The following is a 16,792-nucleotide window of genomic DNA, read 5'->3' as shown; positions in this document are numbered from 1 at the left end:
TATGAAATATGAGATAAAATATTTCTACCAGAATAAATATAAACTTTTTACATATAATTTTGTTTTCTGCCACAATGGAAAATATAATCAAAAAGTCAATCTGCATGTTCACACTTTGTTAATTTTATCCCTGTAGGGCAGTTAAACAAAACACCACATAAATAACTAAAATAAGTAATTTATGTTGTTGACTTAAATATAAAACAAATCTCCCTTTAAGAAACCTAACACATTTGATTTAAGATGAGGAGAAACTTCAAAAGAGTTCAAGCAAAATGTATAATTTCAAAACCAAAATTCATCTTAATACGTATCTCTTCAGTTAAAATTTGAACATACTTCAAATGTAAATTCGCAACAATGATCATAAAAGCTCAAAGGATATTAGAAAAGCCATATTTTCCAAATGTCTTTAACTTGCTTTTATTTTTAAATATTGTAATATAATTTTAAAAATGTATATAAGTACAAACCCCACAATAAATACATAATTGTAGAAGTACTATGTTAAAAAAATAAACTATTAACAAAAGAAATCTGAGCTCAAACAGAATGATTACTTGTGTCCTCCAGTTTGATGCTAATCTAAAAAACAATCCAGCAACAGCTTCCTTACCACTGCTAGTTCTTTTAAGTTCCATTTCCTGCATGTGGATTTTGCTTGGAGTCATACGAATAGGAACTGGATGAACAATAGCAGTATCCTACAGATAAACAGGAGGAAATACAGAATCTGTATTAAAAATGCCGAGCAGATACCATAAAATAATCAAAACTAACAGCACTTTTTGTGGAGTTTCTCATTCACACTAAGGCAAGCATGAAAATTAATTTTTTAATTAAAAGTTTTAGAATTATATTTAAAAAATCAAGTTTACTGTATATGTCTACTAATCTGGTTTCTCTTATAAAAAGCACATTTTAACTTTGAGTGATTAAAGATTTGAAGAAAAGACTAATCTTATAAAAATACAATTCAAGATGATATTCAAAGGCAAAATGTCAAATGATCTGACAAAATTATACAAATCCGAATCTTTGAGGTTAAGATTTCACACTATTTCATGAGAATCCAAAGACTAAGTAACCAAATGAAGTCATTTTCACTAAACTCCTCAAGAAAATTTGACACTTTTCTTTTTCAGAGATAAAACAATGTTAATGAGGTGCCTGTCATATTGTTAACAGTAGGCACAGTATGTACATTCTGTAGGTTAGTTCTATAGAATTATTTAAAATTCATGCATAAAACTTCCACAAAGGAACTCATTTTGTAAGAGATGGGATAAGTAAGATCCAACTCTAACATTAATACTTTCCTTAAACTTTTTCATGACTGTTCTACATCTGATAATCCTAAATTTAAGTCATGAGTGGCAGGTGCAGTTAGAGGAGTAAAGGAACTGATAGAATAGACTTTTGAAAAGACTGAAAAGCTATAAGGCAAGGAAGAGAGGATGAAGACAAACTGCAGCCTCTCCCAAAAGGAAGGAGAAAAGGCCTATCTGGGTACCTGGGTAGGCCTGGCCCTAGGAGCTGAGACCCCAGCGGAGGAAGGAGAATGAGAGTAAGCATTTGGCTTAAGAGAGAAGCTGAAAAACTATTACAGGAGCTCAATTCCTTACAAGGATTTAGCTCATATTTTGTATGTACTGCTGCTAAAGACTGAACTTGAGATCCTTAAAATTTGAACAACTGACTAGCAATGAGTTTAAATTTGTAATTTAATGTGAAGGATAATAACCTTTCTTCTTTTTATAAAATTTTTTTATTAGCGTATAGCTGATTTACCATGTTGTGCCAATTTCTGCTATACAGCAAAGTGACCCGGTCATACACATACATATATTCCCTTTCTTTTTTTTTTTTTTTTTTTTTTTTTTTTGTCTTTTTGCTATTTCTTGGGCTGCTCCTGCAACATATGGAGGTTCCCAGGCTAGGGGTTGAATTGGAGCTGTAGGCACTGGCCTACACCACAGCCACAGCAATGCGGGGATCCGAGCCATGTCTGCAACCTATACCATAGCTCAAGGCAATGCTGGATCCCTAACCCACTGAGTAAGGCCAGGGATCGAACCTGCAACCTCATGGTTCCTACTCGGATTCATTAACCACTAAGCCATGACGGGAACTCCCATATATTCCCTTTCTTATATTATCTTCCAACATGATAGATCCCAAGAGACTGGTCCTATGCAGTAGGACCTCATTGCTTACTAAGTAACAGTTTCTATCTACTAACTCCAAACTCCCAGTCCAGGATGATGACCTTTTGGACACTGTTTTGAGATGTATGAACAAAATATCTCTGTTAGAGAAAGTGAAGTTCTAGCATACCATGTCCAGTTTGGTAGGTCTCTTAGCTTACCCTCATAATCTCTAAATTCAAACCATTTATAACAAATGAATTCTTTACTACAATTATACGGGTAAATCCATTTACAGTAATTTCCTGTCCCAACGCCAGTGAGATTCTGGACAGGGTTCACGTATTATCTTATCAACCTGAACTAACATTTCCCCTACAATTCTAAAATTACAGTTATAAAGATGAACATAGTAAATGGATAAAAAATTAGATTTCTCACGTAACAATGAGTCATCATGCTCAGGAAATTATTAACAATATACTCAAGATGTTGTTTGTTAGGTTTACAGTTATAAAAAATGGCTTTAACAATAACTTTATTTTCTTGGAGTTCCCGTCATGGCACAGTGGTTAACGAATCCAACTAGAAACCATGAGGTTGCAGGTTCGGTCCCTGCCCTTTTGCTCAGTGGGTTAACGATCTGGCGTTGCCACCGTGAGGTGTGGCATAGGTTGCAGACGCGGCTCGGATCCCACACTGCTGTGGCTCTGGTGTAGGCCAGGGGCTACAGCTCCGATGAGACCCCTAGCCTGGGAACCTCCATATGCCGGGGGAGCAGCCCAAAGAAATAGCAAGAAGACAAGAAAAAAAAAAAGAATAACTTTATTTTCTTAACTTACAATTTTAATAGCAGAAATAGCTGCTATGAGAATCAAAATTTAACATTAGGCAGGATTAAAGGAGAAAGCATGATAGTTCATGAAACATTAAGTTCTTATTCCAAAACCAAAACTAGGAAAAAAACAAGCAAGGACAAGTTAATAGGTGCTTTAAAACATAATACTGATCTAAAATATATTTTGTGTGTATGTGTATAAAATCACATTAATAAAACTTAAGAACTATTAAGTAGTTGTTTCATATATTTACAATACAATAAAGGGAAGTCACAATAATTACTCCAAGAAAATAAAATTGTGAAGTCTATTCATTCTCTAAATAATTTGCAGAAGTTTTCTATACTAGCAAATAAATTTTCTACTACATGCTTTAGTCATACAACTACTGGTTGCTATAAGCCTGTAATTGCTTTAATCCAGTGGATCCTGCTACTAGCAGGACAAAGCAATTCCTGGAAGCTTTACACAGATGACCAGGTCTAACACCTTAGCCTAGTGGTTCAGAAAGCCCATTTTTTTTTTTAACTCTTTTTATGGCCACACCTGCAGTATAAGTCCCAGGCCAGGGGTCCAACTGGAGCTGCAGCTGCTGGTCTATGCCACAGCTACAGCCACAGCCACACTGGATCTGTGACCTACACCAGAGCTTGCAGCAATGCTGGATCCTTAACCTGTTGAGTGAGGCCAGGGACTGAACCTTCATCCTCGCAGACACTATGTCGGCTTCTTGACCTGCTGTGCCACAATGGGAACTCCTAGAAGCTGCATTTGTGACTGTGATGTGCAGTAAGATAAGAAGCTTTAACTTTAAGCATTTCAACACCCAAATGAAGAAACAGAAATGCCGATAATCCTGAGTCCTCAGTCACGAGATGCCAAAGTAACACTTTTTTCTGCTCCAAATTAGGATCCCCAAATTTAAGAATAGAGAAAGATGTATGAAGACTGATTGGCAAGCTCTGCCTACTTTCTTCAACCTATTCAAATCACCCAAAGCCTCTAGGAATCTCATTCCTAATCACTCATGGCACATTTGTATCATCTATTTGGATACTTGATTTTATATAATTTAGCATTTCACTAAATACTCTACTGTGCTCATATATCTGTATTTCTACTTGCCTTAAATTCTATTTTCCTGTCTGAATCCCTCCCTGCCTTTCTATTGCTGTGTCACTTAGTTCCAGATGCTCACCATCTCACTCTCTCTTGAGCTCATCAATCCTCCACATTGTTGCCCGAGAGATCTTCCCCAGCTACCTCATTGGCACCCCGTCTTACCATGGTACTTCTTGTTAGCGCCCAGTGTCTGTGAGGTTAAGGTCAGATCCTTGGTCTAGCATACAAAGATTTTCCCAGTCAGATTTCAACCACATTCTTGGGCCCCCTTCATGCCCTCATACACATCTATCCTATACTGTCACAACACTGAATTGATTCTGCTGATGATATTCTCTCTGCTTGGAATGTCCTTGTCCACTTCTACCAGTTCAGTTTCACTCAAAACTCAGCAAATATATGTAACCTCTTTTGTGAAAATGTTCCCAAACACACTGGGCTGAGTTAGCCCACGTTCTCTGTCCAGTTTTGTTCATGGCCATATATGATTATTACCACAATCAACTATATTCTAACCATCAACTTATAATGATTAGGCTGTGGTCTACTTAAGACTGAATTTTTTTTTTTTTTGACATTTTTGTATTGCTCAAGAATATTACAGGCATCTGGAAAGCGGCTCTACCAAACTAGGTGAGCTGGCTGGGCATAATCAGTAATCAAACCAACTCCCTTTTCATACCCTGAGTGACTTGAACATTCCACAGAGCTCAGGATCAGACATAAATCATAGCAAAGACTAGTGCATTGCACTGCTCATCAGTCTAGAATTTCCTAGCAGAAACAAATTCTACCAGAAGCTATTAACTGATAAGCAGTTCAACAAAAGTAATCAAGTTTCTGGATATATATCAGAAACTCAATTTTATAACAATTCTGGGAGCCTAATAATTAACCATCCCAATTTACATGTGAGATCACTGCACCATGCGACAGCTGTCTCTAAGTGCTAGAGGGCAGTCTGGAGCTCTTCCACAGATGTAAACTTTATTGATCAACTTTATTGATCAACTCTAATGATCAAATTTTGGCTTTTAAAAATTATTCCATTAAATATTTCCAACACTATAAGATATATTAAATTCATAATAGAACTGCAGTGTTCTTTTTCTCCCATGTGATTCTCTTCTAATATGAATGGACCTTATTTACTATAATCCTTATTTGCAAAGGATCATACGGGATTGTGGCTACAGGCCATGTTCTGTAAGCAGGCAATATGTGAGGGAAGAATTAAAGCAAGGTGAAGAAACTCAGATTCTCACTGAGAATAGGGCATTGTGCTTGCTGAAAGTTTAAAGTGAGATAACTAGTTGGGGAACAAAGTTTATATTAAAATTTGCCACCATGAAAGAAAAAAAAGGTATTTCTAGGTATCAGATTATAAATATTTAAGACTGCCAACTTGATAAAATTTTGAGGTCTAAATTCAAGTTTAAAATGTCAATTAACCATTTAAAATTTTCCTTCCTAGAGCTTCCTGCTATACCAGAAATAACCAAAAAAAAAAAAAAAACCAAAAACCAAAACCCCCCCTCCCCCCCGTTTGAACAACATCAAAACTAGAATTCACAAATTTGGGTATTATTTTCAAGAAGTTAGAAGAACATCACTGTTACTAAGTTAACTACTTCCCTGCATTTCCTGCCAGTCAGGAATTGATTTATTTTGCCTCTGAGTTCTAGATTTTTACATTTAATGTTCTTTCCTGGCCAAGCAAAAATCACAATACTATGAATTATTATTTTTAATCTCTCTTAAAGGTTAGAGAATAAAAGAGAATATCTTTATAGCTATATCATTCTCTACAAAATACTTTTATTAAGAATTTTCAATAAAATTAACTTGACTGTGTAAGGAAATAAGAATAATATGGAGAAACAAAACTCAGAGCTTAAGTAAAACTTTTTTTAGTTCACGGCACCTGTCACTTTCCAAGGGACCTTAATTACAACTGCTAATAAGCAGCAAACAATTGTTGTGTCGCTTTTTTCTCTTCATTTTTCAAAGACTAAAATCAAAGATTAATGTTCTCAAAGTACTAGGAAAAGAGAACCCAAAGGCACAGATAATCTACATATTAATTGGTCCCTGAATAATGAACAGATTATAAAAGACACAACACATATATTACATTTGAATTCAATATAACAGTATTCTTTATTTCAAAAAGATATAAATCCTTTAAAACTACTAAACATACCAAAGATCCATTCATTTAAAATGTTGAAGATGTACTATTATCTTAGTGCCACTTCTCCCAAATCCACATTAAATAAGAAGACTATTTTCACATTTAATTAATAAATGCTGGCTGCCTTTGATCAAACATACAAAAGGAATGCCTTGTATCTCTCTCTTCGTTCTTTCCACTGAACTCATTTTTTAACATCCTACCTTTACACTCTTCTGCCCTTCCGACTTACTTTTTGAAAGGTGCTTACTAGTATGTCATTTTCTTTATAAGAAAAAAATAAACAAGAAAAAGCAGGAGTGAACAGTGACAAGAAGGATTAAAAGCTAAAGTTTTGAAGTTTTCAAATAACTTGAGGGACAGGTGGGGCATGTATAAAGGTCAATCTATGGTGATAGAATTTGTTTTAAATCAGGAGGTGAACTTTGTAGCATTTTCAAAGCAACAACACACTGAACCACAGGAAGACAAGACAGAGGCTCCTCTGCACAATGGGAATCTTTGACCAACAACTCTGTATTGTTTTGCTGAGCTTAATTCTCTTGTAACAGAACTCAACATGGTGGTTATATCAAAACTGTACCATCTAAACTGTTAAAAGATGACACTGAATATTTACATACATAGTACATATTACATGATGTGTAAGCATACAAATGAAATAATATTTACTGTCATTACAATGAAATAAGCACTATATGTTTAATAAAACACACACTCATTAGCAAATGAAAACAAGGTCAACTAAATCAATTGTCACAAAATGCCTCTTTAGACACATATACCAAATCTTAAAAGTTTCTCTCACTAAAATAACTAGAAAATACAAAGAATGATTTTTAAAAAATGTTCTTTCCACCATTAAGCACACAAAAATTGAAAAGCCTGCTACCACTTCCCTCTAGCACTCCACTGAATCATGCATATCAGCTAAAAACCATAACGAATGGAAATTTGGGTTAATAAAATTAATTTCAAACAAGCAAGCTAAGTGATTGACTTACAGGATCAGCTGGTGCAATGTTAGAATCAAATTGGGTCAGAGTTTGTGAGCTTGAAGAGCGTTCACTAAATGTCTCCCACTGCTGAACAGACAGAGGAGAGACAAGTCAGCATGATGAGAAAGATGGAGTAAAAGATCACTGGAGAAGATTTAGCAAAGTAATTCAGAGGTTGCACTGCAAGTTGTGTTTTGTAGGCCTGACAAATTCCCTAAGTTCCATTTTTCCATAAACTTTTAAACTTAACTATGCTGGGTCATCTTGTAGTTAAAGTGAGCAGCTTCACAATCAAATGTACAGTAGCTATTGCAATCTCTATGGAAGAGATTCAAATCCTTACAGAATTCAAACTCAAAACACAATAAAGGAACAGAGTATAAATGTGACAAAATTAAAAAGTAAAGGGGTTTGTTTTGACTGGAGAAAGAATAACTTCAAATTCTTTTAAAATCCAAATGTTAATGCATTGGTTTGGCTATGCTAATGAATCCTGAGTACCAAATTTTGGTCAAAACAAAGCAAGTCAGTGTGACTTGCCAGTGCGACCCCTGAAAGATGATTCTATTATGTACGTGCACATATTACATATAGATGTATATATATGTATAGATATTAAATAAAATATAATTGAGATAAAATGCGAAGATTTCTGGAATTAACACATGTTTGAGCTTATGTCAATCTATAGCAAGTCAACCCCTGCAATCAGCATTACGAACAGGGCCATGCCAGATCACAAGACAGAACTGCTCATCAGGCACCCGCCTCCAACCCCATGCTAGAAAAATTAGAATGCGGCCACAATGAAAGCAAATCAAGCAACTGAGTATGTTATATATAGAAGATGCTACTCTTCTAAAAGAGGTACACAAATATCATACCTCAAATTAGGTGGTGTGATAGGTGATTTTTTTTTTTTTTTTTAATCTTTTTGCCTTTTCTAGGACTGCTCCCTTGGCATATGGAGGTTCCCAGGCTAGGGGTCTAATTGGAGCTGTAGCCACCGGCCTATGCCAGAGCCACAGCAACACGGGATCCGAGCCACGTCTGCAACCTACACCACAGTCATGGCAACGCCGGATCATTAACCCACTGAGCAAGGCCAGGGATCAAATCCGCAACCTCATGGTTCCTAGTTGGATTTGCTAACCACTGAGCCACGACGGGAGCTGTGATACGTGATTATTAATTTTAGTAAATTACATTTGATCTTAGCAATAAATAACATGATTTTTATATCAAAATCATTAACATTATTATTAAAATTTGATTCTAAAGAATTTTCAGTTATACTCTGAAGGAAAAACACCTGCACATATACAATATATACACACGAATGTTTACACATAGACATCTCACCCATTAACCAAAATCCTCTTTTTATATACACTATGGAAAAGTATGCATTTTGATGCTTCAAAGTTCAACTTAATATTTAAAATAGTGATATTCAATTTGAGAAGACATATAAGGAAATTAAATATTAGCAAATGAACACATTAATAAAAATTATCTACTCAAATGGCTAATGTAATCCACAGTAATTCACTTTTTTTCACTTTCAAGGAAGTGATGAACCAAATTTGTTAATACAATTAGTTTCTTCAATAATTATTGTTGCATAGGTATAGAAGGAATTTTTAAAATCCTAATTATCTAACTGTGGAGAAAAGCTAAAATGCAGAATATTTTTTTCCAAAAAGAAGACATTTATTTACCTATTGGCGGCATGAGATTTTACTTGGTTTCCCAAGACTATGTAAGTTATTTGGAGAGCAGAGAAACACTCTTATCTTTGTTAACTTTAACATAATGGCTAAGAGTACAGGCTCTGGAAGTAGACTACTAGAATTCTACTTATGCTGTACATCTTAGGCAAGTAATTTAACCTCCCTGTGTTCCAGTTTCACCATCTCTAACATGAGATTAATAATGCCTGCATCACAGGATTGTTAGAAAGATGTAAAGAGTTAGTATATGTAAAAAGCTTTTTGAACAGAATTGGCATATCAAAAGTGCTCAATAAATGTTAGGGATTATTATTAGTGTTATTATTATTTATCCCCTACAATGCCTCATCCACATTTACAGGTGCTGAATAAATATTTGTTGAAAGGATATTAGTACTTTGAGGTAAAAAATTAAAATATAAATTCCAATTATAAGTAGATTTTTTAAATAAACATCATTAAAATATGTCAAAAATCAATGTTAGTTTTCACACATTTTGATTTGCTACACATAGTAAAAAAAAAAATCACTGTTAACAAATACTACAAAATGAAACTTGCTAAGTATATTTTAAAAAGGAAAATGCAACTGCTTAAATCAGATTTGAAGGGGATTTCCATTCCTCCTCTTTAATGATCACATGCAATTTTATTTGGAATGAAGGTGGGCTTTAGATTTGAGATTCTGTAGAAAGAATTGCTTTTACTTTTGAACTGATATCAGTAAAAATATTTTTAATTTGATATTGCTTAGATAAATGACTGAAGTGAATAAATGCAGCAAAAACAGTGGTTTCAAAAACACTGACCCTATTCTCTATAAAGTCTCTCCACTACTAAATTTCAAGGCTTAAATTTCCTCCTAGAAAAACACTCACACAAAAGGTTTGACATCTGACAGCATGCTGTTTGGTATGTCATAATGTCTGAGAAGGTATCTGTGACTATGTCATATAACAGCAGCAAGGACTTTAAAACTGCCAGTTACTTCTCTGTTTTCCGACTGTCCAAAATTAACTAGTGTCTCTTAAACCAAGTACTTTTCAGGCTTTAAAAGCATGAAAAGCATAGAAGCTTAGAGTTCCTTCCTGAAAGTCAACAAACTTTTTTATTATCACTCTAAAAGTGACAGAAAAACTGTAAGAAAAAAACATTAAGTTGTTCACAAAGCAAACTGCTCTAACAGGCTGAGCCATAGTTTTAATTGGAGTTCTACAGAGCATCAGGTTTAACAGAGGGGCCTCAGGAGGTGTACTGGAGAGGCAGGGCCTCGGGTCCTCTTCCCTCACTCTAATCAGAGTGGCCTTACTTTCACTGTCTTCTGTAATGGAGTTCCACAGTCATGGGGGAGGAAGGAATGCATTTTTCTCAAATTCTGTTTTGCATGTTATGCTGGATCTTACATAACATGATCTTTATATAAAGTGGTCTTTAACTGCTGCATTTAATAAGGTTAAATCATTCCATTTTATATTAAATAAAATAAATTATTATGAATTGCTTGGGCTATGGAAAAAACTGTATCATGTGGAAAGCTGGATTAGTGGCCTCTATACCACTTCCAATATTGAGTTTCCAAATTTGTTATCTCAGGCTTTGCTTACAGGAATGAGAAGGTAGTGTGACAGTGCAGGTGCGCTAGCTGACTGAATACCAAAGCACTTGTGTTCAAACCTCAGCCCTTGTCCCTCACTGGCTATTTTGTCCAAGACATTCACCATTTTGATATTAAGACTGAGTGTCTGCCTCGTCTTAACTCACAAGGTTTTAGTAGGAATGAATGGTGGAAACTAAACGATAGTACATAATATATGAAAAAATATTCTGAAAACCTCAAAGAGTCATATAATTACAAACATCTATCACAGCCACATTTGATATGGTCCCTCAACTATGCATGCACACAGAAGGAGCTATATGCTGAAATTACTCTGCTTAGAACTTCTTACCTTAAAAAAGTTAATGTTAGTGAAAGAAAAGGGAAGCTTTGCTAACCTCACTGCTCTGATTCAGCTCAGGCCAAGTCTGGTTTAGTGATGGCATTGATGGCGACTTGCTTGGAGGTGCTTCTGCAGGAGAGCCTGAATAACCTACCTCACCTGGCTGATCTCCAACGTCTGCAATTTAAAAATAGAGAAATTCTCTATAAACAATGTATTTTAGTTTAGGAATATTTACTCATTAAAAAAAATGAATAGAGAATTTTTCACAAGTAGTAATTTATATTCTGAACTTCTTTTCCTCATTTTCCCAAAACAAACATTTTAACAATCAGACAATAAAGTGATATTTACTCTGGCTACTTACTGTCTACCTGAAACCAGAGTTTTCCATGAAAATGAAATCTAGTTACAAATAAATAGAAAAAAGGTAATGAATATAAGAATGCAATAGGGCACATGCTTTGAATCCTTTTCTAATAGGGATGGATTTGTACCACTTTCCAAAGTGTATTCCATGGAGTAATCAGTAAGGTATTTTTTTTTTTTAATTAGGTATTCTGCTCAAATAAATATGAGAATACCGTACTTCCTATTGGTGTGTCCTCACACATATTTGCATATCAAAGACTTGTCTTGTCTCAGAGCAAATAAACTTTATTTAAATCAGTTTATCCCAAACACAAACCTTTTTTCAATCAGATAAAAATCCCTCAATGTTTCCTTGGCACATACTTTGGGATCTGCTAATTTATGCTAATTCACTGGCATTTTCTCTACAAATCTTCCTCCTTACCAAGAAGCAGCATATATTTGCAAGGTAGACAGCAAGAAGTGAGGAAGATTCCAGGCATGAGCAAAAAGCAAAGTCAATGAGCCCACATGAAACAAACTTTTATCATTAGCCTCACTAGCATTTATAGACAACTGATAGAGTTATAAATCCATGACACACTTTCAAAGTGGTTTTTAGTGTTGTGGTATCAAACTCTACTTTCAATTAGTTAAGGCCTCATTTAAACTCTCTTAAACTGTGATTTAAAAACAGAATAAACTGTGATTTAAAAACAGAAGGAATTTCAATGGTACTAAATTCTCATTCCAATTTTGCCACGTTTGACACAGTTTTGAACATAATCCCGGTCTGAAAGTCATTATTAATTGCCAAATTAATGGGGAGAACCTAATCTGCTTAGAACCTGTATCAAAAATAGGATTCTAATATCAGTCATTATCTCATTGTTTCACCATGGGCAAGTTGAACAAAACTGCACCTGAGTTTCTCCATCAGAAACAAAGACATTAGCCGTAAAACGTTAGTGTTACACTTCAAATTCCTACATAGCAGCTATATAACTTAGCAATGTATAGGTTCTAACCTTCCAATCTATTCATTAGTAAATCCTTCACCTTTTAGCGCCTAATACAGGACCTAATACATACAAGGCATTCATTTACTGAATGAGTTACTTTTTGTGTTATTCATTTTAACTCATTATCCTTTACTGTTATTTTCCTAGAACCTAAATTAACTACTGATACTTTGAAAAGTTCTCAAAATTCTTCTTCACTGTTACATCACTATCTCAAAATACTTCCTTTTGACTCACTCTGACATTATTTTATAGTCATATCACATTATAAGTTCTAATTTGTAGTCTAATTTTATCATACTTTGATAAATTTTTGTTTTCTAAGATCAAAAATTGTTGCTATTTTTCTTAATTCTATTCCTTTCTCAATAAAGGCATGAGAGTGTATGAAACAGTAAGAGGCAGAAATGCTTCAGATAATGTTCTATCAAGACCTCTTAACACAGAGCTCTTAGGAAAGTGAATGAAAAAATAACTATTGATAAATAGTAGCAGCAAATTCCTTGTGAGGATAGCTCGTAGTTTTTGGTATGAACAAAAATTGTGGACTATTTTCCCCCATGGTAACAAAGGGAAAGGGAGTTAAGGAAAGAAGGATAATGGCTACAGATATGACAGTTTACTGGAAGGGAAACTCTGTTAGAAGGATGGTAAATGAAGAAATGTCTTTAAAAGATCCCCAAAAGCAGATACTAAAGAAGAGAAAGCTAGAATAAAAATAGTATTAACTATAGGATGATTAATTTTCCAAAGAGCCTATTTAAAAGTCACACTAGGAGTACCCATCGTGGCGCAGTGGTTAACGAATCCGACTGGGAACCATGAGGTTGCGGTTCAATCCCTGCCCTTGCTCAGTGGGTTAACAATCCAGCGTTGCTGTGAGCTGTGGTGTAGGTCACAGACGTGGTTCGGGTCCTGCATTGCTGTGGCTCTCGCGTAGGCTGGCAGCTACAGCTCCGATTGGACCCCTAGCCAGGGAACCTCCATATGCTGTGTGAGTCGGCCCAAGAAATGGCAAAAAGACAAAAAAAAAAAAAAAAAAAAGGCCACACTATATTATTTCTTAAGTTTCAAAAGTCATCTTAGGGCAACGGGGACCCTGACTGGACTGTCCAGACCTCTGTTATCCTGTCAGTCTTCTACTGATAAATTTAGGGTAGAGTGTATGCCACCCCCACTGCAGGAAGTTATGGTTTAGGATGGATTCTGGATACCAGTGGGTGCAGCCCTTCGAGGCTGCGAAATGAAGTATTATTCAAAATAATCATGCTTCATAATCATTCCAATACAGTTATTTTCCTGGAGTAATAGTTCTTAAATTGTCAACCATGGACTGCTGGGAGTCCCCATGACTCTGTTAGGGAGGCCTAAAAAGTCAAAATTATTTTAATAATAGTGATAATGCTTTTTTTTCCTGTGTTGGCCTATGCGCTGATGGTGCGAAAGCAATGGTGGGTAAAACTCCTAGCTTATTGGCAAGAATCACGGCAGTGGCACCTAAATGTACCAGCAGTCACTGTATTCTTCACCACCACACATTCCAGTTAAAATAAATAAAAATAAATCAATAAATATGCATGGCAAAGAACGTTCAAAATTAAGCAGTAAAAATTATTACTTTTATTAAATCTCATCCCTGGAAACACATTTTTAAAATTCTCTGTGTGGCAAAATGGGAAATACATACAAAGCACTTCTCCATATCAAAGTGTAATTGTTGCCTCAATGGTTGTCTACTTGTGTTATTCAGTTGTCAGCTGGACAAGTCCCTTTTTTCATGGAACACCACTTTTCTCGAAAGAACAGCTGATAAACTGTAATTATTCAGACATGCTAGGTAGGGATGTTCTCAGAAATGAGTTAAGTGATCCTATCCCTTCAAGGAAAATAGCTATTTTCAAAATTTGTTACTAATGACAAAGTTCAAGCTTTTAAATGACAATTAGAAATATGGAAAATGGGTATCCATGTCTACTAGCTCAAGCGCTTCCCAGTACTAAAAATACTTCTTTAATAAGACAGGTTGTAATGTTAACAAATAAGCTTTTTGATAATTTATAATAAAATGTCCCAACATCTAAAACATCTGCGAAATTTAACAAACTGATATTTTATAAATAATCAATGTACTATGTTACAAACCCATACATGGGTAAAAGAGTCATTCAAATACAAGAGAGATCTACAGATTTTAATGTAATAGTACAAACAAACAATTCATTAATATATGTTTCAGTTTTCAAACTGCAATTAACCTTTAAGAAATTACCATTGTTTGAGTTTTGGTGTAGTACTAATAGTAATAACCATAATTATCCAAACAATTATGCTCCATAATTATTCTGATACAGTTATTTTCCTGGAGTGATATGTACAGTAATATCCATAATTATCTGAAAGTAGTTCTCCCTTTTACTATGTGAGGCCAAATTTTCTTCATGTACTAAGGATTGGCAACCTTTTCTTTTTTCCTTTTTAGGACCGCACCTGCGGCATAAGGAAGTTCCTGGGCCAGGGGTTGACTCGGAGCTGCAGCTACTGGCCTATGCCACAGCCACAGATCCCAGCCGCCTCTGCGACCTATGCCGCATCTTACAGCAATACCTCACCGAGTGAGGCCAGAATCCACATCCTCATGGACGCCATGTCAGGTTCTTAACCCACTGAGCCAAAATGAGAACTCCTGGAAATCTTTTTTTAACAAAGGGCCAGATAGTAAATATTTTAGGCTCTGCAGGCTATAAGGTCACCGTTGCAACTACTTAACTCTCCTTCTACAATGCCAAAGCAACCCATGGGCAATTCACAAATGAATGGGTTTGGCTGCGTTCCAATAAAATTTTATTTATGGATGCTGAAATTCTAATTTCATATAATTTTCATCTGTGATAAAAATACTATTCCTTTTTCCTCAATGATTAAAAAGAAAAACAAAAAATACTCTTTGCTTGCAGGCTATACAAAAGCAGTCAGCAGACTAGATCTGGCCTCAGGGCTAAGTGTGCCAACCCCTGATACCACAAAGAAAGTAACGAACCCATCAGACCGAATGCAGAAGGCAGCTAGATGAGAATTTGTCTTCTATCAAGCCAGATATTAAAGAGATTTGTAAAACTGTAAAACAATGCCACTCCTTTACAAATTTTTTATTTTGGAGAATATAGTTATTTTCCTAAAAAGTCTATGTTAATAGGTATGGGGTTTATTATTATTATCTTAAAACAAAGCAGTAAGAGTATTTAAAAAATTTATCAGTTTTAATTTCCAATAGGGTAACTATTGATAGAGCTAATCTACAAAAACAAAGGCTCTTTGTGCCCCCCCCCCAATTTTAAGACCTTTATATGTGGTCTAAGACTAAAACTCTTGAAAAAAAATCACTGTCCTAGAAAATTCAAAAATTATCTCTGGAATAAATTAGCAAAATTACATACTGCTTCTTTCCTGTTTCATATACAAAACAACAAAGGAGAGTAGAAAAAGAGCAAATTATCTATGTTCTAGAAAATAACAGTCATGAGTCTGAAGAGCGGTATTAGGTCTGTAAATAAACTGCACCTCCTTCAACCTGGCTCCTTATAAATACTCCAACAAAGAGCTTCATGGCCACCCACAAAGTTAGTCTTTAAGACTGTATCCTTATGGAGGCAGGGGTATAGTTTTACTCTTACCTGGTGCAGTGTTCCAACCTAGCCTCCTGCTGGAACACTGTGTCAACCCTGCCTCCCTCCTGAGGGTTCTGCTCTGCCCCTGACATCATCAGAGCATCAGGGCTGAAAAAGAAGAGCATGAGCCTAAATTATTTGTTAAAGTCAAACCCAAAAGGGCTTTTATGCAGAGTATTTCCACGTATAAAAGCGTGTCTGGAAGACACAACCCAGTATGATCATACTGATGTAGCCAATCTACATTTAAAAGTTAGTAATGATTAATATTAAAAGTGCAAACCTTATTTTCAGGATTGCACTAGAAAATAAAAACACTCTCAATAGTTTTCATCCTTTTAGCCTCCCTAGACTCTGATTCAGGTCAGTTTACCTACTGAACAACCTTTCTTAAACAACATCAGTTTTATTCTAGGTTTATAACCTAACCACTCCAAATTTCTCTGATTTTCTTAGTATTACATTCAACATACTAAAAAATTGTTTCAAAAATGACTGCCAGCTACTGTTAATCTTATAGAAATATATACACTCCCTAAAGTCCTATCATTTAAAGCTTATTTTCCTTTCAGATAGCAAAACAAATCCAGGAAGAATTCTTCAATCATGAAGGTTCAGGGTTCTAATCTCATTTAATAGCTTCATCTAAGGAAAGTAACTATAACTTTTATTTGCCTGAGATGTGAATATTATTCTTATAAGAAAAACATTTAAAATTTTTTAAAAAGTTTGGAAAAATTTTAAGTCTGCAAGGAAAACTATAGATGGTATCTTCTGCATT

The 16,792-nt window shown here is 35.1% G+C and overlaps 1 protein-coding gene across 6 annotated transcripts in view; it reads right to left on the bottom strand.

Annotated features, from left to right (window-relative positions):
* Nucleotides 1-16,792, bottom strand: part of REPS1 (RALBP1 associated Eps domain containing 1) — an 84,002-nt gene that overhangs the window by 14,108 nt on the left and 53,102 nt on the right. For 3 of the 6 annotated variants that reach the window (XM_005659169.3, XM_005659170.3, XM_021087342.1), the window contains exons 9-11: nt 11,029-11,150; nt 7,307-7,387; nt 617-704 (exon numbers count right to left, since the gene is read on the bottom strand). In XM_005659169.3, the coding sequence (XP_005659226.2) occupies nt 617-704; nt 7,307-7,387; nt 11,029-11,150 (291 nt within the window). The remainder of the gene's footprint in view (nt 1-616; nt 705-7,306; nt 7,388-11,028; nt 11,151-16,792) is intronic. The other 3 variants (XM_003121173.5, XM_005659172.3, XM_021087338.1) reach the window with 2 other exon arrangements.

This window comes from Sus scrofa, chromosome 1, assembly GCF_000003025.6.
Source record: "Sus scrofa isolate TJ Tabasco breed Duroc chromosome 1, Sscrofa11.1, whole genome shotgun sequence".
Taxonomy (NCBI): domain Eukaryota; kingdom Metazoa; phylum Chordata; class Mammalia; order Artiodactyla; family Suidae; genus Sus; species Sus scrofa.
This window is presented reverse-complemented; position numbering and strand designations above follow the sequence as displayed.